This window comes from Mastigoproctus giganteus, chromosome 13 (genome assembly GCF_048544385.1).
Source record: "Mastigoproctus giganteus isolate SK-2022 chromosome 13, ASM4854438v1, whole genome shotgun sequence".
NCBI classification, from domain to species: domain Eukaryota; kingdom Metazoa; phylum Arthropoda; class Arachnida; order Uropygi; family Thelyphonidae; genus Mastigoproctus; species Mastigoproctus giganteus.
Genome location: NC_143587.1, coordinates 1,216,468 through 1,241,276, shown reverse-complemented (window position 1 = coordinate 1,241,276; position 24,809 = coordinate 1,216,468). Strand labels below are relative to the sequence as shown.

The 24,809-nt window shown below is 39.7% G+C and overlaps 1 protein-coding gene across 1 annotated transcript in view; it reads left to right on the top strand.

The window, feature by feature from the left end:
- The window catches only part of LOC150075714 (protein transport protein Sec61 subunit beta-like), a 59,293-nt gene that overhangs the window by 14,278 nt on the left and 20,206 nt on the right, over window positions 1-24,809 (top strand). Inside the window, exons 2-3 of the mRNA XM_090387102.1 lie at window positions 6,371-6,465; window positions 13,257-13,358. Of these exons, the coding sequence (XP_090243228.1) occupies window positions 6,371-6,465; window positions 13,257-13,358 (197 nt within the window). The remainder of the gene's footprint in view (window positions 1-6,370; window positions 6,466-13,256; window positions 13,359-24,809) is intronic.

Below are 24,809 nucleotides of genomic sequence, written 5' to 3'. Positions count from 1 at the left end.
GATATGAGCAAATTTCCAAGCAGAAGGAAAAACACCTTTGGAATAAGAAAGTGAAAAAAGGCGGCAAAGAATAGGAGTAAGTTCAGGAGCACAGGTTTTGAGAACAAGTGGAGAAATACCATCAGGACCTGGAGCTTTCTTAGCATCAAGATTCATCAAAATACTTCGGATATCCTTTTGACGGAAGACCACAGAAGGCATTGAATGGAGCATGTTAGGAATGGTGGGAGGTGTTTTACCAACATCATTAATACATGAGCTGGAAGAAAAATGGGATGCTAGCAGGTCAGCTTGATCCTTGGCTGAAGTGACAACAGAACCATCTGGTTTGGACAGAAGTGGGAGCAGAGATGGGCAAAAGTTGCGGCCAATAGCTTTGGCAAGAGACCAGAATGCTCGGCTACCATTAGGGCAAGAAGCAAGTTTTTTACTCTTAGCCTGTTCAAACTCTAGTTTTGACTGATTAATAACTGCTTTACAATTGTTGCGAGCTTTGGTGTAGGCAGAAAATGAAACTGAAGAATTAGAAACAAGCCGATTACGATATGCAACATTCTTCTCTTGGACAGCCGTAGCACATTTATTGGAAAACCAAGGTTTAGATAAAGGACGAGATGTTAACGCTGATGGAACTGATATTCGGGTGACACTCAATTCAAAGTGGACCCAATTTCGGCGAAGTCCGGACGGTCTATGACAGCCAAATCCTCTGCTTGCACCTTCACGATGGTGGGACTGTTTTAAAGTGGAGTGTGGGATAAAGGATTCCATTCCTGCAAGAATAATTTCACTGACACGATCTGAGCAAACGTTGACATCAGAAGTTTTGAAACAGTAATCAGACCAAGGAAAAGAAGAAAAGAAGTCTCGCAGGTCACCCCATTTTGCATTCTTGTAATGCCAAACAGTACGAGGTTGGGAATACCCATGAGATAAACGTTCCATTGGAGAAGAGACAATCACCAAGTTGTGATCTGAAGTGCCTAAAGGACCTCTCACTTCAACCTTGTACTTAGAAGGGTTGTTTCTGAGAAAAAGATCAAGCGTATTGGCTGTATGATTAGGAGTGTCCGGTATTCTTGTAGGTAAAAGAACAATCTGTGCTAGGTCATTAGTAATTGCAAAAGCCTCAGCATCTTGACCTGCTGGGTCGGTGTAACTAGAAAACGGAAGCCAGCTGGAGTTGTGAACGTTAAAATCACCAAGGAAAATTACCTCACTGTTAGGAAAGTTGGACTGGAGAAAGTCAAGTTGCAAAGAGAGGAAGTCAAAGAGCTCCAAGTGATTAGTGGAGTTGGGAGAATGGTAGAGACAACAGATGAATTTGACACAATGAAGTAGAGAGATTTTAAGCCAGAGAAGATCAAAGAGAGGAAATTCCAAATTGCCAAGTCTCTGACAGGGAATATCAGAACGGACATATGCACAAGTACCACCTTTGAGGCGAAAGGAATCATACAGCAAATAATTTGGACATCTGAGATGAGCAGTAGTTGAATCAACTGATAACTGAGATTCAGTCAGAAAAAGTACATGGGGTTTGGAAGACTGCAAGTGGAAATCGACATCGTTGATTTGTGAATGAATTATGAATAACGACCACGTATATTTGTGAAATGAATTAGGAAGTCATTGGGAGGTTTAGATCTTTTTGCAGATAAGCTTGCTCTATTATTTTGACAATTCATGGTGTATTCAATAGTAAGAAAAAGTGGGTGGGACATGCTGTATGAAGTAATGAAATTTTTGGATATGGCGTACATGTGGTAAGAATGTACCCTGATCCTTGACATAACGTGGCCTCGACAATGCTCCCCGCATACACACTACTCAGACTCCCTCCAGTCACTATCTGGCAGAGTAGAGGTAGCAATATTATACACTAGCTGATCCGGAAGCCTCCTAGAGCATTACCAATAGGTTCAGTTCTGTGTAATAAGCAACGGCCAGCCTGCGAACACTGTTTTAGAGCTGTACCCTCGAAATGTAAGGAATATTGGATCTCGCCACGACATTCATCATAACCTCAAAAATCATCAATCATACTGCATGATGGAAGAGATAGGGAAGGGTTACTGTTTCCCATATGTAGTACTTTGCATTTGTCAATGTTAAACTTCATTTGCCACCTCTCAACCCATCTGTTCAACCTTTCCAGATCCTGTTGCAGCAGCATAGCATCAGTAGTGTCCTTAACAACCCCGCCAACCTTTGTATCATCTGCAAACTTGGACATTAAACTTGATATACCATCATCAGTATCATTCATAAACACCGAAAACAACAACGGACCCAACACTGAACCCTGAGGAACTCCACTAATAACATTAGTCCACGTTGAGCAGTGTCCATTGATTACCACTCTCTGTCTTCTGCCACTCAACCATCCCCTTATCCATAGCAGCAATTTGCCTCCAATGCCACACTGCTCCAATTTGTGCAGCAGTCTTCCATGTGCAACAGTATCAAAAGCCTTTCTAAGATCCAAATATATAATATCAAAGTTATTCCCTACATCCAGTTCTTTTGTGACTACATTATAGTATCCATTCAAATTGGTCAGGCAAGACCTGCCCTTAACAAAACCATGCTGCGTCTGAGCTATAACTGAATTCTTGTCTAGATGATCCTGCAGTGCTTCTTTAACCAGTGCCTCCATTAATTTACCTGGAACAGAAGTTAAACTAACAGGTCTATAATTACTTGTGTCAGCCTTTGATCCTCCTTTGTGAATTGGGGTTACATTTGCACATCTCCAGTCTATGGGTACATAGACTGGAGATGTGCAAATGAATGTGCTTCTTTGGACTCCCCTGAGTCCAAAGAAGCTCTCATAATTATGGCTAGGGGTTTGCTTACTTCCTTTGCTGCCTCCTTTAATATAACTGGATAGATCCCATCCACCCCAGGCGCCTTGTTTATGTTTATCCTCAACAATCTCTCCTCCACTTTCCTCTCAGTTATTACAAAATCATCTAGCTCACTGCCAATGTCTACTTTACCTACGTCATTCTCCTTCCTGAATAACTCCTCATGCGTGAATGTAGATGCAAAATACTCGTTTAGATTGTTAGCCACCTGAGCAGGATCCTCAACTGTTGAACCATCAATATCCAGTGGACCAATCTGTTTCATCCCTTTCCTTCTTGAGTTTAAATAGGTAAAGAACTCTTTTCTGTTTTTCTTTGCATCCTTTGCCAAAGATTTTTCGTAGTCTGCCTTTGCCTGCCTAATCTCCTTTGTGACTTGGTTACAGACCAACTTATATCTATCATAGGCTTCCATGTCGCCCATTAATTTGTATGTATTCCATGCATTTTTCTTCTCTGCCACATGTCTCATTAGTTCATCTGACAACCATTTAGGCCTAACCCTTGAACAATATTTCTTACAATGGGTGCTGCTCTTCTTGGACTAATTTATTAGTGGAGTCCCACAGGGTTCGGTGTTAGGTCCACTGTTGTTTTGTATATTTATCAATGATATTGATGAAGGTATATCAGGCTTAGTGTTGAAGTTTGCAGATGATACAAAGGTTGGCAGGGTTGTTAATGACAGTAATGGCAGTGTGCTACCATTACTGCAACATACTGCAACAGGATATAGAGAATTTGGGCATATGGGCTAAGAAGTGGCAACTGAAGTTACCTTGACAAATGCAAAGTACTGCATATGGGTAGAAGTAACCCCAGAGAAACGTACCAACTGTGTGGTACTACACTTAAGGTGGTAGAAAATGAAAGACCTGGGAGTAATTGTGCAATCAGATATGAAGTTTTCTGAGCAATGCAGACAGGCTGCCAGGGCAGGTCATGGGGTTTGTCAATGATATATAGGAATTTTGCTAGCAGGGAAAAGGAGGTAATTGTCCCTCTGTATGCGGCAATGGTCAGGCCACGCCTTGAGTACTGCATACAGGTGCTGAGGCCTCATTTTAGGAAGGATGTAGATTTACTTGTACAGAGAAGGGCAACAAGATTGGTGAGGGGAATGAAGGGACCCTCTTACCAAGAGAGGCTTATGTTCTGCAAATTCCAGCAGCTGGAGACTATGCACCTGTGTGGTTCTTAGTTGGTATGTAAAGCCTGGTAGCTTCCAAGATTAGTTCCTTGAATGCTTCCCATTTTGAGTTTGCTGTTGGTAACATCATCAGTTGGTCCCACTGTATAGAATTTAAATACTGTCTCAGACCATCATAGTCGCCTTTACGAAAACAAAAACCCTTCCTGTACCTCTGATGGTAGTTACCTCCTTGAGTAAATCCCACTCTAACACACTGTGATTACTGCCACCTAGTGGTTCATTTATCTGCAGATTCTTAATGCATGAAGAATCACTACTGATAATCAGATCAAGAGTATTGCTCCCTCTTGTTGCCTCACGAACATGCTGATGTAGAAAACAATCATCCAATAAATCCACAAAAGCCTGGCTAGTGTGCGAGTGACCAATCCACAAATTCCAGTCAATATCTGGGAAATTAAAATACCCTATTATAAGATTCCTTGATTTACTGGCCCACTCCATTTCCCTGTACAATATCTTATTATACTCATCAGAGTCATTAGGCCTATAGCACACTCCTACTCTCAATTTCGATTTCCCTATGCTTATGTCACACCAAACTGACTCGACACTGCCCTGTCCATCGATGTCGACTGGCTTCACTTCCTTGGATTTTGTGTTTCTTAACTAATAGCATAACCCCTCCTCCCCTGTCTATCCTTTCTATACACATTGTATTCCCAAAATTCCAGTTCCGCATTCCTTATATCTGTGTGACACCACGTCTCTGATATCCCAACAATATCTGCCTTTGATGTTTTGAGCAATACCTCAAATTCATCAAATTTATTTACCAAACTCCTAGCATTGGTGTACATGCAAGTATGCATGCACCTGTTTCTATTCTTAGCTACCCTAACACAACCCATGTGTTTACTTGTACCGCAATGACTCCCAGCAGTCTCTGAAATATCCTGCATCTTGTTTTTCAGGCTTCTGCTCATTTCAATAGAAGCAGTGCAAGAATCACTTCCACCTCTGCCAGTGGCTACTGTTAATCTATTAGTCCTTGCATTCTTCTAATGCCATACACTATGAAGTTGAGAACGGTGAACCACAGCAGGCCTTGAAATCCTGAATACCTTGCTTTCCGGGCTGCTGCATGTTCCAATAGAAGCAGTGCAAGAATCACTTTCATATCTGCCTGCGGCTATTGTTAATCTGTTAGTCTGTGTAACCTCTCCCCCCCCCCACAAGCTGTCAGTTTTCCAAACCTTTCAAGTTCTTGTCTAATATGGCTGCTCTTCTCTGCATCATTCCAAAAATTCATGGCTTTCTTAAAATGAGGCTTCCAGACCTGAACAATAGGATAATCACCTTGTGGGCAAAGTTCCTATATGTCATTGACAGAACCCCTTGAACTATTCCAGGAGCTTGTCTTTACTGCTCAGGGCACTTCATTTTAGACTCACAACATTTTAGACCCTCAATCACTTGTCGGTGTCTTTCGTTCAACCACCTTTATTGTGGTATGTTTTTCTGGGTACTGCTACTGGGAATGTAAGGTACTGCTCATATGCAGTTACCTTACATTTACTGAAATTTGATTGCCATGTCTTAGCCCAACTGTCTAATTTTCCAGATCTTCCTGCAGTAGTATGCCTTGATTCCTGTCATTAATCTTCAAGCCAACCTTTGTGTCATCTACAATCTTTGACAATAAGCTTGATATATCTTCATCAGTATTGTTGATAAATATTGTAAACAGTAAGTGGCCCAGGGCCACTTTCTGTTTACAATATTTGTACCTGTGGAACTCCACTGTTAACAGTTCAAGAAGAGTAGTGCCCATTTATAAACCACCCTCTTATGTTTTCCAGCTCAACAATCCCTTTATTCATATTAGTAACTTGCCCCTGGTACCATACTGCTCTGTTTTGTGCAGTAGTTTTTTTCTGTGTAATGGTGTGAGAGGCTTTACTGAAATCTAAATATAAAGGCATTATTTGTGAAGTGTATTATAGGTTCATTAATCTTTCATGTTGAGGATTACCATAAAAAACAAAAGGGGGAAAAAAGAACATTAGTAAGAATGCTAAATGAAGTGTATAAAATAACACACAAAAATGTAAAAAAATTCATTTTTGAGTTTGATATTCAGAAGGTATTATTCCATTCTTGAACTAATATTGATTTTATAGTAAAACTTTTTTTTTTTTTTTTTTTTTTTGTTCTTGTGAAAACTTTGCATACTCGATTATAATGAGTTGTAAAAAAAAAATTGGAAAGTTAATTTTTCTTCTTTTGGGAATATTGTATAATTTTAAAGGCAGCATATACAACAATGCATTCTTGATTACTTTAGCCAGCATCTGCTAGTTCAACAAATGTGGGGGCAGGTAGTCGATCACCCAAGTCCCTGGCACCTCGCTCTGCAAGTGGTAGTACGGTGAAGCAGAGGTAAGCAGATTTCTTGTAACATTATGCCAAATAAATAGTAATTCATTCTGATTGAGAAGGTTGTAATTTTTGTTAGAACAGAGACCATACTAAATTGATAAGATGGACAGATTTTAGTTTAATACTTGATTTCCTTTAAGAAAAATACAGTTGCTGTGTAAGACATTTAGATCTTTTCATATAAGAAGTTATTTTGGAATTTGTGACTTGTGTATGATGTAGTATAGATAAGCTTAATTTTCAGTGTACATTTATTAATTTTGGAAGTAGTTTTTTATTTATTAATTAAAATAAAATAATAGAAGAAAAGAATGAGAGAGATAAAACCAAAGACACAATGTTTTATATTTTTAACTTCTTTTAGAAGCTAGCAGTTTTGATTTATAATACTGAGATGGAGAAAAGGAAAATTTAAGGCAAAAATTTTCTTGTTAATGGAAGGACAAAAAAAAAAAAAAAAACTGTGAATGATATTGATGTAGGTATATGAGGTTTAATATCTAGGTTTGCAGATGAAACAAGGTTGGTAGGATGTTAATGACAGTTTTCGGGATGAAATACTGCAACAAGATCTAGGGAAATTGGGCCGATGGGCTGAGATGTTAGCATTAGCTTTAGTAGAGGCATTTGATGCAAGAAAGCAAGCTTATGCAGCATCAGCCAAAAAAATAAAAAAAAACCACTTCCACTTCACCCCTCTGTTCGTTCAAAATACCTGTCCAGCTGAGCCTTAAACTTATTTAGGCTATCAACCTCCACCACAAGGGATGGAAGTCCGTTCCACCAACCAACCACCCGCTGGCTAAAGGCAAATTTCCGCACGTCTATCCTACATCTGTCTTTCCTCAATTTGAATTTATGCCCTCTCAGGTGATTATTCTGAGCTAGAGGAAGAATCCCATCAGCATTGAGCATGCTTAAACCATTCAAGGCTTTATACACCTCTATCAGATCACCTCGCTGGTGCCTAGTCTCCAGACACTGTAATTTGCAAAACTTAAGCCTTTCTTCGTAAGAGCACCCCTTTGTTCCATTCACTAATCTTGTTGCCCTTCTCTGTACTCGTTCCAGCAGCTCTACATCCTTCTTGAAATGAGGCCTCCAGACCTGTATACAGTACTCTAGGTGTGGCCTGACCATCGCCTTATACAATGGAATAATCACCTCCTTATCCCTGCTGGAAAAATTCCTGTATATCATTGACAATACTCCATGAGCTACTCTTGCCGCCCGTCTGCACTGCTCAGAGAACTTCATATCTGCCTGCACAACCACCCCCAAGTCCCTTTCATTCTCTACCACTGTCAGTGTTGTACCACAGAGTTGATACGTTGCTCTGGGGTTGCTGTTTCCCATGTGTAGTACTTTACATTTGTCAATGTTAAACTTCATTTGCCACCTCTCAGCCCATCTGCTCAACCTTTCCAGATCCTGTTGCAGCAGCATAGTGTCAGTAGTGTCCTTGACAACCCTGCCAACCTTTGTATCGTCTGCAAACTTGGACATTAAGCCCGATATACCATCATCAATATCATTTATAAATACAGAAAACAATAATGGACCCAACACTGAGCCCTGAGGGACTCCACTAATAACATCAGTCCACGATGAGCAGTGTCCATTGATTACCACTCTCTGTCTTCTCCCCCTCAACCACCCCTTTATCCATAGCAGCAATTTGCCTCCAATGTCACACTGCTCCAATTTGTGTAGCAGTCTTCCATGTGCAACAGTATCAAAAGCTTTTCTAAGATCCAAGTATATAGCATTAGCATTAGCATTAGCAGAGGCATATGATGCAAGAAAGCAAGCTTATTCAGCATCAGCCAAAAAAAAAAAAACAAAACCCACTCCCATTTCACCCCTCCGTTCGTTCGAAATACCTGTCCAGTTGAGCTTTAAATTTGTTTAGGCTATCAACTTCAACAACAAGTGATGGAAGTCGGTTCCACCAACCAACCACCCGCTGGCCAAAGGCAAATTTCCGCACATCTATCCGACATCCGTCCTTCCTCAATTTGAATTTATGCCCTCTGAGGTGATTATTCTGAGAAAGATGAAGAATCCCATTGGCATTGAGCATGCTCAAACCATTCAAAGCCTTATACACCTCTATCAGATCACCTCGCCGGTGCCTAGTCTCCAAACTCTTTAATTTGCAAAACTTAAGCCTTTCTTCGTAAGAGCAACCCATAGTTCCATTTACTAATCTTGTTGCCCTTCTCTGTACCCGTTCCAGCAGCTCTACATCCTTCTTGAAATGAGGCCTCCAGACCTGTATACAGTACTCAAGATGTGGCCTTACCATTGCCTTATACAAGGGAATAATCACCTCCTTATCCGCCGACCGGGCTAGCCGAGTGGGTAAAGTACCTGCCCGGCAACCCAAAGGTCGCGGGTTCGATTCCCGCCTCGGGCTTGGATCAAAAGTACTGCAAAAACCTTGGGAGGTGCAATATGGCCACAGAAGCCGATGCGCCAACAACTACCAAATCAAAAAAAAAAAAAAAAAAAACCTCCTTATCCCTGCTAGAAAAATTCCTGTATATCATTGACAAGACACCATGAGCTACTCTTGCAGCTCGTCTGCACTGCTCAGAGAACTTCATATCTGCCTGCACAATTACCCCCAGGTCCTTTTCATTCTCCACCACTGTCAGTGTAGTACCGCAGAGTTGATACGTTGCTCTGGGGTTACTGTTTCCCATATGCAGCACTTTACATTTGTCGATGTTAAACCTCATTTGCCACCTCTCAGCCCATCTGTTCAACCTTTCCAGATCCTGTTGCAGCAGCATAGCATCAGTATTGTCCTTAACGACCCTGCCAACCTTTGTATCATCTGCAAACTTGGACATTAAACTTGATATCCCATCATCAATATCATTCATAAACACCGAAAACAACAACGGACCCAACACTGAACCTTGAGGAACTCCACTAATAACATTAGTCCACGTTGAGCAGTGTCCATTGATTACCACTCTCTGTCTTCTGCCACTCAACCATCCCCTTATCCATAGCAGCAATTTGCCTCCAATGCCACACTGCTCCAATTTGTGCAGCAGTCTTCCATGTGCAACAGTATCAAAAGCCTTTCTAATATCCAAATATATAATATCAAAGTTATTCCCTGCATCCAGTTCTTTTGTGACTACATCATAGTATCCAATCAAATTGGTCAGGCAAGACCTGCCCTTAACAAAACCATGCTGCGTCTGAGCTATAACTGAATTCTTGTCTAGATGATCCTGCAGTGCTTCTTTAACCAGTGCCTCCATTAATTTACCTGGAACAGAAGTTAAACTAACAGGTCTATAATTACTTGTGTCAGCCTTTGATCCTCCTTTGTGAATTGGGGTTACATTTGCACATCTCCAGTCTATGGGTACCTCCCCTGAGTCCAAAGAAGCTCTCATAATTATGGCTAGGGGTTTGCATACTTCCTTTGCTGCCTCCTTTAATATAACTGGATAGATCCCATCCACCCCAGGTGCCTTTTTTATGTTTATCCTCAACAATCTCTCCTCCACTTTCCTCTCAGTTATTACAAAATCATCCAGCTCACTGCCAATGTTTACTTTACCTACATCATTCTCCTTCCTGAATAACTCCTCATGCGTGAATGTAGATGCAAAATACTCGTTTAGATTGTTAGCCACCTGAGCAGGATCCTCAACTGTTGAATCATCGATATCCAGTGGACCAATCTGATTCATCCCTTTCCTTTTCGAGTTCAAGTATGTAAAGAACTCTTTTCTGTTTTTCTTTGCATCCTTTGCCAAGAATTTTTCATAGTCTGCCTTTGCCTGCCTAATCTCCTTTGTGACTTGGTTACAGACCAACTTATATCTATCATAGGCTTCCATGTCACCCATTAATTTGTATGTATCCCATGCATTTTTCTTCTCTGCCACATGTCTCATTAGTTCATCTGACAACCATTTAGGCCTAAACCTTGAACAATATTTCTTAGTTGGTATGTAAAGCCTGGTAGCCTCCAAGATTAGTTCCTTGAATGCTTCCCATTTTGAGTTTGCTGTTGGTAACATCATCAGTTGGTCCCACTGTATAGAATTTAAATACTGTCTCAGACCATCATAGTCGCCTTTACGAAAACAAAAACCCTTCCCTTTACCTCTGATGGTAGTTACCTCCTTGAGTAAATCCCACTTCAACACACTGTGATCACTGCCACCTAGTGGTTCATTTATCTGCAGGTTCTTAATGCATGAAGAATCACTACTGATAATCAGATCAAGATATCAAAGTTATAATATCAAAGTTATTCCCTGCATCCAGTTCTTTTGTGACTGCATCATAGTATCCAATCAAGTTGGTCAGGCAAGACTTCCCCTTAACAAAACCATGCTGTGTCTGAGCTATAACTGAAGTCTTGTCTAAATGATCCTGCAGTGCTTCTTTAACCAGTGCCTCCATTAATTTTTCTGGAACAGAAGTTAAGCTCACAGGTCTATAATTACTTGTGTCAGCCTTTGATCCTCCTTTGTGAATTGGGGTCACATTTGCACATTTCCAGTCTATGGGTACCTCCCCTGAGTCCAAGGAAGCTAATGTGGCAGTTGGAGTTTGTAACGATGACAAATACAATGTACCAGACTTGGGTAGCAGTAACCCCAGAGTAACTTATCAACTGTGTGTACTATACTCGAGGTAGTGGAGAATGAAAGAGACTGTAGGTAATTGTACAGTTAGACATGAAATTCTCTGAGCTGTGCGGATACTGCCAGGATAGCTCATTGGATTTTGTCAGGGATATATAGAAACTTTGCTAGCAGGGATAAGGAAGTGATTATCCGTTTGTATAAGGCCATGGTTAGCCACATCTTATATTGTATGGAAGGTACGGATGTGAACTGTGTTTTTTTTTTTTTTTTTTTGCCGATGCTATATAAGCTTGCTTTCTTGTATCATTTGCCATTACTACTACTATAGTAATAATATACTGCAGCAGCATGTTTGAGAGGCAACCAGAAAGAGTAATATGCTTGATGTGGTTATCAGCAGTGATTATTAGCATTAGTAGAGGCATACGATGCAAGAAAGCAAGCTTATGCAGCAATAGCCAAAAGAAGAAAAAAAGAAATGCTCCGATTTCACCCCTCCATTCGTTCCAAATACCTGTCTAACTCAGCCTTAAATTTATTTAGGCTATCAACTTCCACAACAAAAGATAGAAGTCTGTTCCACCAATCAACTACCCACTGGCTAAAGGCAAACTTCACACATCTATCCTACAACTGTCTTTCCTCAATTTAAATTTATGTCCTCTTGGGCAATTATTCTGAGCAAGAGGAAGAATCCCATCAGCATCAAACCATTCAAAGCTTTATACACTTCAGTCAGATCACCTTGCAGGAATCTAGTCTCCTAATTTGGAGATCATCTAGTCTCCAAACACTAATCTGCAAAACTTAAACCTTTCTTCGTAAAAGCAACCCTTTGTTCCATTCACTAATCTTGTTGCGCATCTCTGTACTCATTTCAACAGCACTACATCCTTCTTAAAATGAGACCTGTGATAACAGTCTGCACTGTTATCACAGGTCTTTTTCATTCTCTACCACTATCAGTGTTGTACCATAGAGTTCATACGTTACTATGGGGTTACTGCTTCCCATATGTAATACTTTACATTTGTTAATATTAAACTTCACTTGCCATTCTCAGCCCATCTGCTCAACTTTTTTAGAACTTGTTGCAGCAGCGTACTGTCATTAGTGTCATTAACAACCCTGCCAATCTTTGTATCGTCTGCAAACTTGGACATGAAGCCTGATATACCATCATCAATTATAAATACAGAAAACAACACTGAACCCTGAGGGACTCCACTAATAACATTAGTCTTCAGTGTCCATTGATTACCACTATGTCTTTTCCCACTCAACCATCCCTTTCTTTATCCATAGCAGCAATTTGCCTTAAATTCTGCATTGCAGAACTTCAGTTCAGTTCTGTCTTTTGCAGTTGTGAAATTTATTTATATTTATTGGTAGGTTGAAGAAGAATAATTATCCAGCAAATTAAACTTCATTCAGTAATCAGTTTTAGATAAAAGTGGGTAGAAATGTTCAAGAAATCTGTGTAGAAATGACTAGAGTATTTGTAAAGTATTACCTAGTTATGCCAGAAATCTTTATTCATGACAAGCATCAGAGGTTGTAATAACACTTAAAAAAGTTTCAAACCCAATAATCAGCTGGAAAAGTGGCCTCAGTTTTCTAGAACTCAAAAAAGAATTGTCATTAATTGATTACCTTGCACCTAAAACCACAGTAATGGGAATATTATGCCAGAATCATGCTGACATTAAAGCTGCAATTCAGGAAAAAAGATTTAGCAAAGTTGGGGATTTTGTTTCATCATGACAGTACCCCTGTGCATAAAGCTTGGGTTGTACAGGCTAAAATTAAGAGTGTGAATTTGAACAATTAAATCCCTCCCCATGCAGTTCAGATCTTTCCCCATGACTATTATTTGTTTATAAACCAAGTCTCATCTTTTACAGATTAAATATAAGTATATTGAGTTTCAGAATGAATACATTGGGAGGGGGGAAACTGATTTTTTTTTTTACCTGTGTGTTTTATATTCTGTTCTCTCAGAAGTTTTTGATCACCCCTTGTGCTAACCTCAGTTATTGTATTTTCACTGGAGTAAAAATAATTTGGTGGAAGATAATGATTCAGTTGCATCAATAAATTATATTATTTTCATTATTTTATTTTTTATGTATAAAGGCTTTATACCTTAACATTTTATCACAGGAAAACAGGAGCAAGCAGTAGTAATAACAGAACTCGTACAACTGGTGCTACGAGTGGTGGAATGTGGAGGTTCTATACTGATGATTCTCCTGGAATTAAAGTGTAAGTGTCTTTAAATAAGATTAAAGTTTCACTGTTGAAAATATCTTACGATTGAAATATTCAAAAAATCTGAGAGAATAATAGTTGATAAATTTTGTATGGAAATATACATAAGATAACTTTGTTTTATGGTGTTAGTTTAGATTGCAGTTATTAATATAAGATACTAAAACACCAAGTATCATCTTCCACCCTCACCCCATTGCTGTGGCATTGTTGCATGGGGTTTCATGAAACTTGGATTCGAGGGGAGGAATACAGATCTCTGCTGCTAGATAGTTATATTTCATACTTTTGTGGCCTGCAAAACAAACTACTTGTTTAGCCTGTTTCGGTGTTTTTTATACACTTTCAAATTTAATGTGGAACATTTAGGATGTTTGTTCATTGCCAGATTGGAAGAAATTTTTTTTACTAATACTGTAATAAGCTTGCTTTTTTTTCCACATTTGTCGCTACTAATACTAAATTGATGGTTAGCGAGATAATTTGCCAAAGCGTATTATGCTACCCGTGACTTGGCAGAACATCTGGAACTCTCATAATCTGCCTTAGCTTTCATAAGTGATGACTTGATGGCAGACTAGTTTATACCTAGTGTAGGCTTCTGTAACACTGGATAATTTATATGCATCCCCTATTTTTTCTTCTCTGCCATAAGTCTCATCAGTTCATCTAACTGATGAGATCTAACTGATTTTAGTTGGTATAAAAATGTTAGTAGTTTCTATGATTGCATCCCTGAATGCTTCTTCTAAATTTAGAATTTGCTGTTGGTAACTTCATCACTTCATCCACTACAGATTTAAAAAAAAATTTAAATTGTCTGAGACCATTGTAGTCACCTTTATGAAAGAAAATGCCCTCTCCTTTGCTCTTGCCAGTAGTTATATCTGTAAGTCTGCCACATAATGGCTCATTTATTTGCAGATTCTTAATTCATGAAGCTTTTGCTGATAATCAGATCAAGAGTGTTGTGTTCTCTTGTTGCTTCCCTAATTATTGAGGTAGAAAACAATCATCCAATAAGTCCACAAAAGTTCTGTTGTGTGAATGACCAACCAACAAGTTCCAGTCAATATCTGGAAAGTTAATTTCCCATCACAAGATGTTTTGAATTCTGGCCCACTCTATTCGTCTGTATAGTCATTCATTATACTCATTGTTGTCATTAGGCCTTATAATGCTCATTTTTGTTTTCCCAGTATTCCCAAACATTGAGAAAACTGGATCACACCAGATATTCCACTACCTACCCAATTTGACTCTGTATATTGCCTTAGATTCTATGTGCTTTTTTAACTAAGATAGTTCCTCCCCTCCTTTACTTCTGTACACATTTCACTCTCCATATTCAAATTCTGCATCCCTTACATCCGAGTTACCCCATGTCTCTGATGTCCCTACAATGTTTGCATTTACTATACTCCTGGTGCTTCCGTAGCCAGGTGGCAGGAGCAGCAGTGCGTAGCACGTGTTTCTTGATTAGACCGGGGTTCGAGGCCGTGACCACCAAATACGGAGGATGCGGAAAGGTCAGGAAATGACCACCGCATATCCCCGGAGCAATATGGCCTTAGTTGCTAATGCTCCTAAAAACCAAATAACAACAACAAATATACTCCTAGAATTAGTGTATAACACAACCTGCTAGTTCCATGAGAACCCAGTAGGTCTTGAAATCCCTGACTCCTTACTTTCCAGGGATTGTACATCCTGATAGAAGCAGTGCAGGAATCACTTTCACCACTGCTATTAATTTGTGTATCTCCCATAGCTAGAAGTTTTCTGACTCACTTGACACTGCACTGCAGCATGCAGATATTCTTGTACACTTGTATTTAAGTGTATCCTATTTCTGTAAAAGCAGTTGCTCCTGTTAATAAGTATATGTTGAGAAAAATTCTTCCCCATAAGTCTTGCACAGTCTCTCCAGGGCCAAATTGATTGATAAAGCTCTCATCACATTGACTGCAGATTTCAAGAGCTGCTGGGAGTCATCATGAAACAAGTAAATACATGGGCTGTTTTAAGGTAACTAAGAGTAAGAATAGCTGCATGTATACTTGCATGTACACCAATGCTAGAAGTATAGTGAATAAATTTGATAAATTTGAAATGCTGATCAAGGTATCAAAGGTAGTTATTGTTGAGATATCACAGACATGGTGTCACACAGATATAAGCAGTGCAGAATTGGAATTTGGGGAGTACAATGTGTACAAAAAGGACGGACAGGGTAGGAAAGGAATAGGGGTTATGCTGTTAGTTAAGAAACACATAAAATCCAAGGAATTACAGACAGTCAACGTTGGCTGGACAGTGCAGTGTCAGGTCAGTTTGATGTGACATAAGCACTGGGAAAGCAAAATTGAGAGTAGGAGTGTGTTGTAGGCCTAATGACTGATGAGTACAATGAACAGTTGTGCAGAGAAATAGTGGGTGAATAAATCAAAATGTCGTGTAATAATGGGGGATTTTAACTTTTCAGATGTTGACTGGAACTTGTGGGTTGATCACTCACACACTAGCAAGAATTTTGTGTATTTATTGGAGGATTGTTTTACACAGCAACATGTTTGAGGGGGGACAACCAGAGGGAGTAATCCTCTTGATCTGATTATCAGCATTAAGAATTTGCAGATAAAGGAACCACTAGATGACAGTGATCGCAGTGTACTGATGTGGGATTTACTTGTAAGATAGGCACCTCCATAGCCAGGTGGGCAGGAGTAGCAGTGCATAGCACATGCTTCTTGATTAGACCTGGGTTTGAGCCCGTGACCACTAAATACGGAGGATGTGGAAAGGTCAGGGAATGACCACCGCATATCCCCGGAACAATATGGCCTTAGTTGCTAATGCTCCTAAAAATCAAATAACCAAAAAACAAACAAACTTGTAAGATGTAACTACCATCAAGGGTAAAGGGAAGAGTTTTTGCTTTCATAAAGGTGACAGTGGTCTCAAAGTTTTTAAATTCTATACAGTGAGATCAACTGATGATGTTACCAATGGTGAATTCTAAATGGGAAGCCTTCAGGGACTTAATCTTGGAGGCTACTAGGCTTTTCATACCAACTAAGAAATACTGTTCAAGGTTCGGGCCTAATGGATGTCAGATGAATTAATGAGGCTCGTGGCAGAGAAGAAAAATGCATGGGATGCATATAAATCATCAGGCAACACAGAGGCCTATAGCAGATATATAAGCTAGTCTGTAATCAAGTCACAAAGGAGGTCAGGCAAAGTCAGATTACAAGAAATCTTTGGCAAAGGATGCAAAGAAAAACAGCAAAGAGTTCTTTATTTATGTAAACTCTAGAAGAAAGGAGATGAATCAGATTGGTCCACTTAAGGTATGACTTGATGATCCTGCTCAAGAAGCTGATAAACTGAATGCGTATTTTCATCTATATTCGCACATGAGGAGTTATTCAAGGTGGGGAATGCCCGAAGAGTAACAAACTCCTAACAGGGAGCTAAGTGATTTTGTAATAACTGAGAGCAAAGTGGAGGAGAAATTGTTGAAGTTAAACGTAAAAAAGGTACCTTGGGTGGATGGAAACTATCCAGTTATATTGCAAGAGACATTGAGGCAAGTTAGCAAACCCTTAGCCATAATTATGAGAGCATCCCAAGATTCAGGGTAGGTCCCCCATAGACTGTAGATGTGCAAATGTATCCCCCATTTCACAAAGCGGCTTCAAAGGGTATTAGTTTAACTTCTGTTCCTTGGAAAATAATAGTCACTAGTTAAAGAGGTGACACAGGATCACCTAGACAAGACTTCAGTAATAGTTCAGTCACACCATGGGTTAATTAAGGGGAAGTCATGTCTGACCAATTTGATTGTGTAGTATGATGTGGTCATAAACGAACTGGGCACAAAAAAATAATTTTGATATATACTTGGATTTCAGGAAAACTTTTGATACTGTTGCACATGGAAGACTGCTGTACAAATGGAGAGGTAGGTCATTAAGGGCAAGTTGCTGCATGGATAAAGGGATGGTTGAGAGTGGGAGACGACAGAGTAGTAATAAATGCGCACTGCTCTACGTGGACTAATGTTATTAATGAAATGCCTAGGGTTCGGTGCTGGGCCCATTGTTGTTTTGTGTATTTATCAATGATATTGATGATGCTATATCAGGCTTAATGTCCAAGTTTGCAGATGGTGCAAAGGTTGGCAGGGTTGTTCATGACAACCCTGCCATGGTTCATGGTTGTTCATAACACCCTAGGCAGAATGCGCTGGTCCCACAGGAACTAGTAGTTGTTGGTGACTCTATTGTCAGGGAAATGGGGAGCATGCTTTGTAAAAAGGATAGGTGGAATAGGACCAGGGTATGTCTATGTCTGCCAGGGGCAAAGGTTGATGACGTTGGAGAGCGGATATCATCTTTTAAGGGCACAAAAGGTGATATAGTTGTACACGTTGGCACTAATGATATTAAGAGTAGGAGACCGGCGGAATTACTTAGCAAGTACAGGTCACTGTTGAAAAAAGCCGTGAATTAGGGTTGAATTTGAAAGTGTCTGCAATTCTGCCCAGACACGATAGGAGGGAGTATATGATGAGAGCGTTGTCGATCAATTCGGCCCTGGAGGGATTGTGCAGCTCAAGGGGTAGAATTTTTTTCAGCCTGGACTGTACTTGTTAACAGGAGAGATTGCTTCTACAGGGATGGGATACACTTAAATAGAAAGGGTGCAAGAATTTTTGCTGATGCTGTCGAGGCAGTGTTAAGTGGGTCGGAAAACTGCTAGTTGGGGGGATACAAGGACTAATAGATTAACAGTAGCCACTGGCAGAGGTGGAAGTGATTCTTGCACTGCTTCTATTGAAATGAGCAGAAGCCTGAAAAACAAGATGCAGGATATTTCAGAGACTGCCGGGAGTCATTGCGGTACAAGTAAACACATGGGTTGTGTTAGGGTAGCTAAGAATAGAAACAGGTGCATGTATACCTGCGTGTACACCAATGCTAGGAGTTTGGTAAATAAATTTGAATTTGAGGTATTACTCAAAACATCAAAGGCAGATGTTGTTGGGATATCATAGACGTGGTGTCACACAGATATAAGTAATGCGGAACTGGAATTTGGGGAATACAATGTGTATAGAAAGGATAGACAGGACAGGAGGGGAGGAGGGGTTATGCTATTAGTTAAGAAACACAAAGTCCAAGGAAATGAAGCCAGTCGACATCGATGGACAGGGCAGTGTCGAGTCAGTTTGGTGTGACATAAGCATAGGGAAATCAAAATTGAGAGTAGGAGTGTGCTATAGGCCTAATGACTCTGATGAGTATAATAAGATATTGTACAGGGAAATAGAGTGGGCCTGTAAATCAGAGAGTCTTATAATGGGGGATTTTAATTTCCCAGATATTGACTGGAATTTGTGGGTTGGTCACTCGCACACTAGCAAGGCTTTTGTGGATTTATTGGATGATTGTTTTCTACATCAGCATGTTCGTGAGGCAAAAAGAGGGAGCAATACTCTTGATCTGATTATCAGTAGTGATTCTTCATGCATTAAGAATCTGTAGATAAATGAACCACTAGGTGGCAGTGATCACAGTGTGTTAAAGTGGGATTTACTCAAGGAGGTAACTACCATCAGAGGTAAAGGGAAGGGTTTTTGTTTTCGTAAAGGCGACTATGATGGTCTGAGACAGTATTTAAATTCTATACAGTGGGACCAACTGATGATGTTACCAACAGCAAACTCAAAATGGAAAGTATTCAAGGAACTAATCTTGGAGGCCTACCAGGCTTTACATACCAACTAAGAAATATTGTTCAAGGTTTAGGCATAAATGGTTGTCAGATGAACTAATGAGACATGTGGCAGAGAAGAAAAATGCATGGGATACATACAAATTAATGGGTGACATGGAAGCCTATGATAGATATAAGTTGGTCTGTAACCAAGTCACAAAGGAGATTAGGCAGGCAAAGGCAGACTACGAAAAATCTTTGGCAAAGGATGCAAAGAAAAACAGAAAAGAGTTCTTGACGTATTTAAACTCAAGAAGGAAAGGGATGAATCAGATTGGTCCACTGGATATTGATGGTTCAACAGTTGAGGATCCTGCTCAGGTGGCTAACAATCTAAATGAGTATTTTGCATCTACATTCACGCATGAGGAGTTATTCAGGAAGGAGAATGATGTAGGTAAAGTAAACATTGGTAGTGAGCTGGATGATTTTGTAATAACTGAGAGGAAAGTGGAGGAGAGATTGTTGAGGATAAACATAAAAAAGGCACCTGGGGTGGATGGGATCTATCCAGGTATATTAAAGGAGGCAGCAAAGGAAGTAAGCAAACCCCTAGCCATAATTATGAGAGCTTCTTTAGACTCAAGGGCGGTACCCATAGACTGAAGATGTGCAAATGTAACCCCAATTCACAAAGGAGGATCAAAGGCTGACACAAGTAATTATAGACCTGTTAGTTTAACTTCTGTTCCAGGTAAATTAATGGAGGCACTGGTTAAAGAAGCACTGCAGGATCATCTAGACAAGAATTCAGTTATAGCTCAGACGCAGCATGGTTTTGTTAAGGGCAGGTCTTGCCTGACCAATTTGATTGGATACTATGATGTAGTCACAAAAGAACTGGATGCAGGGAATAACTTTGATATTATATATTTGGATCTTAGAAAGGCTTTTGATACTGTTGCACATGGAAGACTGCTGCACAAATTGGAGCAGTGTGGCATTGGAGGCAAATTGCTGCTATGGATAAGGGGATGGTTGAGTGGCAGAAGACAGAGAGTGGTAATCAATGGACACTGCTCAACGTGGACTAATGTTATTAGTGGAGTTCCTCAAGGTTCAGTGTTGGGTCCGTTGTTGTTTTCGGTGTTTATGAATGATATTGATGATGGGATATCAAGTTTAATGTCCAAGTTTGCAGATGATACAAAGGTTGGCAGGGTTGTTAAGGACACTACTGACGCTATGCTGCTGCAACAGGATCTGGAAAGGTTGAACAGATGGGCTGAGAGGTGGCAAATGAAGTTTAACATTGACAAATGTAAAGTACTACATATGGAAAACAGTAACCCCAGAGCAACGTATCAACTCTGCGGTACTACACTGACAGTGGTGGAGAATGAAAAGGACCTGGGGGTAATTGTGCAGGCAGATATGAAGTTCTCTGAACAGCGCAGACGAGCTGCAAGAGTAGCTCATGGTGTCTTGTCAATGATATACAGGAATTTTTCTAGCAGGGATAAGGAGGTGATTATTCCCTTGTATAAGGCAATGGTTAGGCCACATCTTGAGTACTGTATACAGGTCTGGAGGCCTCATTTCAAGAAGGATGTAGAGCTGCTGGAACGGGTACAGAGAAGGGCAACAAGATTAGTGAATGGAACAAAGGGTTGCTGTTACGAAGAAAAGGCTTAAGTTTTGCAAATTACAGAGTCTGGAGACTAGGCACTGGCGAGGTGATCTGATAGAGGTGTATAAGGCTTTGAATGGTTTGAGCATGCTCAATGCCAATGGGGTTCTTCATCTTGCTCAGAATAATCACCTCAGAGGGCATAAATTCAAATTGAGGAAGGACGGATGTCGGATAGATGTGCGGAAATTTGCCTTTGGCCAGCTGGTGGTTGGTTGGTGGAACCGACTTCCATCACTTGTTGAAGTTGATAGCCTAAACAAATTTAAAGCTCAACTGGACAGGTATTTCGAACGAACGGAGGGGTGAAATGGGAGTGGTGTGTGTTTTTTTTTTTTTTTTTTTTGGCTGATGCTGAATAAGCTTGCTTTCTTGCATCATATGCCTCTACTAATGCTAATGACAGTAAAGACCGTATACTGCTGCAACTGGATATAGAAAAGTTAGACAGCTGGGCTGAGAAGTGGCAACTGAAGTTTAACATTGACAAATGCAAAGTAATGCATATGGGTAGCAGTAACCGAAGAAAAAAAAAAACATACCAACTGTGTGGTACTACACTCAGGGAGGTGAGAATGAAAAAGACCAGTGGGTAATTGTGCAGTCAGATATGAAGTTCTCTGAGCAGTGCAGATGGTCTGCCAAAGCAGGTCATGGAGTTTTGTCAATGATGCACAGAAACCTCTCCCCGTATCAGCAGGGGATATGTTCCAAGACCTACCGTGGATGACTAAAACCATGGATATAAGCAAACATCTGATCCCATATATATAATGTGATTTTCTTGTACATACGTATGCATAATAAAGTGTAATTTATAAATTAAACACACAGTAACACATTACCAACATTAAATATGGTAATATTTAATATTGGTAATATTTAATACTTAATAATAAAGTATAGCAGACTCTCGATTTACCGGGATTGTATTAACTGGGACACTTCAAGACTCCAAATTTAAAAAAAAAAAAAAATCAACCAGAAGTCATAAAATTCAAGTAATAACTAGAATAGGTATAAATAAGATATTTTGCAAGTTGTAAATAAGTGACAAGAACCAGTGTTATAAGTCGGCGTTGGGAGATTAGTGTATCTATTATTAAATTACAGCTCCCGCTGTCTTCACACCTACTGCTCAAAACAAAAAAAAAAAAAAAAAAAAAAAAAAAAGTTTGTCAAGGATGTTGGAATTTTTTTTTTTGTTTAGAAATCACAAAAATGATGGGCAAGAGTAGTGCTTTCAAATTAAACAAAAACTTGAAATTATTCAAAAGTCTGAAAACAGTGCATCCATTAAATCTCTAAAGAACCATTATAATGTTGGTGACCAAACTATACGTGACAAAGGGAAGCTATTCTATTTAAAATCGACATTGTAAAAAATAAAGGGAAGCATCATATTGGACACATGAGTAGTACACATTAAGTTTTTTTTCTCTTTTTTTTTCCATGGTTAACCACGGGTAACTGAATCAGCAGATGTGGGGGCATAACTGTATAGGAATTTTGGTAGTAGAGACATGGAGGTGATTATCCCTTTGTATAGGGCAATGGTCAGGCCATACCTTGAGTACTGCGTACAAGATGTAGAGTTCCTATCACGAGTACAGAGAAGGGCAACAAGTTTGGTGACAGGAACAAAGGGGTTGCCTTATGAAGAAAGGCTTAAGTTCCGCAAGTTGCAGCATCTGGAGACTAGGCACCTGCGAGGTGATCTGATTGAGTATATAAGGTCTTGAATGGTTTGAGCAGGCTCAATGCTGACAGGATACGTCTACTTTCTCAGACTAAGAACCTGAGGGGGCCTATATTCAAATTGATGAAAGACAGTTCTAGAATAGATGTGTGAAGTTGATAGCTTACAGAAATTTAAGGCTGAACTGGACAAACATTTGGAGTGACTGGATGGGTGAAATGGGAAGAGTTTTTTTTTTTGGCTGATGCTGTATAAGCTTGCTTTCTTGCATCATATGCCTCAACTAAAGCTAACATACTTCTCCCATCATTCTGGGCTGAATTGCAGTTGCTTTCAAATTTTAGTGATTGGACAATTTCAAAATTGTCTCTTTAAAAAAATCTGAAAACTCATTATATCACATTTCACTTGTAAAGGGCAGAAGATACTGATGTGATTTATATGTTGAACCAGCTAGACAGTTTGCCAAACAGTTCTGTTGTAATGGATGTCTTTGCAAGCCAAATGATTTGTCTTGCAATGATTTGTCTGGTATTGTGATTAACTTGGCTAAGTTGACATGGGATTGGCCATGCACTCACCATTGTCCTGTGATTAATGCATCGTCATTCCCATTACCATATTCCAGTTCTATATTAACTTGTGCATTTTCCACCACCTTTTCCTCTTATATTCCATTGGATACTATCGTGATGAAACATGACCAGCTCAAAAATAGGATGTATCAAATGACATTCTGTGTTTTTGTTTAATGTTTAATTGGCTATTTTTTTTGCATTTTATATAAATTGTTGGCATGGGTGCCGGCACGGCAGGATATTTTGCAAGGAGGTGCATGTGGGAATAAATTTTTTGTTCACCAAATTTTCCAGTACATGCAATATCTTAATTCAATTTTGACTGATTTTACATGTACAGCCCAGCCAACGTTTTGTGATGGGTTTAATGTTTCAATAAATTAATGAAAATATTAAATTGTGTATTACTTCGAAATCCAAAGGTGATGCACTTGCACCGTGCTGCCGGGCACCCATGATTGTTGGTCCTTGTGTCCAGTGATATCTGCCCGTGGGAGTTTGTTGCAGTAAAGGGTACAACATTTTTTAGTTTGGCCTAACTCTGTTTTGCATTACATCTATATAGTTCCATAGCCATATAGATGTAATGCATAGATATTTACAGAAGAAAACCCCTTTGTCAATTAGAGATTATAGGAGTGAAGTTGAAATAAATGTAATTAATAATGATGAAATTTCGGCTGCACGTGTTTTTTAATGAAAAAACATTCGAGCCCACAGGCCAGTAAGGCTCCTGGGATTGATGGCATATACCCTATAATCATTAGAGAGGCGGAAAATGAGTGCATTGAACCATTGAGGCTAATCTTGAGAGCATTGTTGGACTCCGGAGTGATTCCGTTGGATTGGAAAAGTGCCAGTGTATCTCCAATACATAATGGTGGTTCTAAGAGTGAAGTGGGAAATTACTGGCTGGTAAGTCTAACTTCAGTAGTAGGGAAAATCATGGAGACAATGATCAAGGATGGAATTCAGGATCCCTTAGATAGAAATGGAATTCTGAAGGATACTCAGCATGGTTTTGTAAAGGGAAAACCATGTTTAACTAATCTTGTTAGCTATTTTTTAGCATTAGCATTAGTAGAGGCATTTGATGCAAGAAAGCAAGCTTATGCAGCATCAGCCAAAAAAAATATATATATAATAGATAAATAAATAAAAAAAATACCCACTTCCACTTCACCCCTCTGTTCGTTCGAAATACCTGTCCAGCTGAACCTTAAACTTATTTAGGCTATCAACTTCCATGACAAGGGATGGAAGTCGGTCCCACCAACCAACCACCCGCTGGCTAAAGGCAAATTTCCTCACGTCTATCCTACATCTGTCTTTCCTCAATTTGAATTTATGCCATCTCGGGTGATTATTCTGAGAAAGAGGAAGAATCCCATCAGCATTGAGCATGCTCAAACCATTCAAGGCTTTATATACCTCTATCAGATCACCTCGCTGGCGCCTACTCTCCAGACACTGTAATTTACAAAACTTAAGCCTTTCTTCGTAAGAGCACCCCTTTGTTCCATTCACTAATTTTGTTGGTCTTTTCGGTACTCGTTCCAGCATCGCTACATCCTTCTTGAAATGAGGCTTCCAGACCTGTATACAGTACTCTAGGTGTGGCCTGACCATTGCCTTATACAAGGGAATAATCACCTCCTTATTCCTGCTAGAAAAATTCCTATATATCATCGACAATACACCATGAGCTACTCTTGCAGCCCATCTGCACTGTTCAGAAAACTTCTTATCTGCCT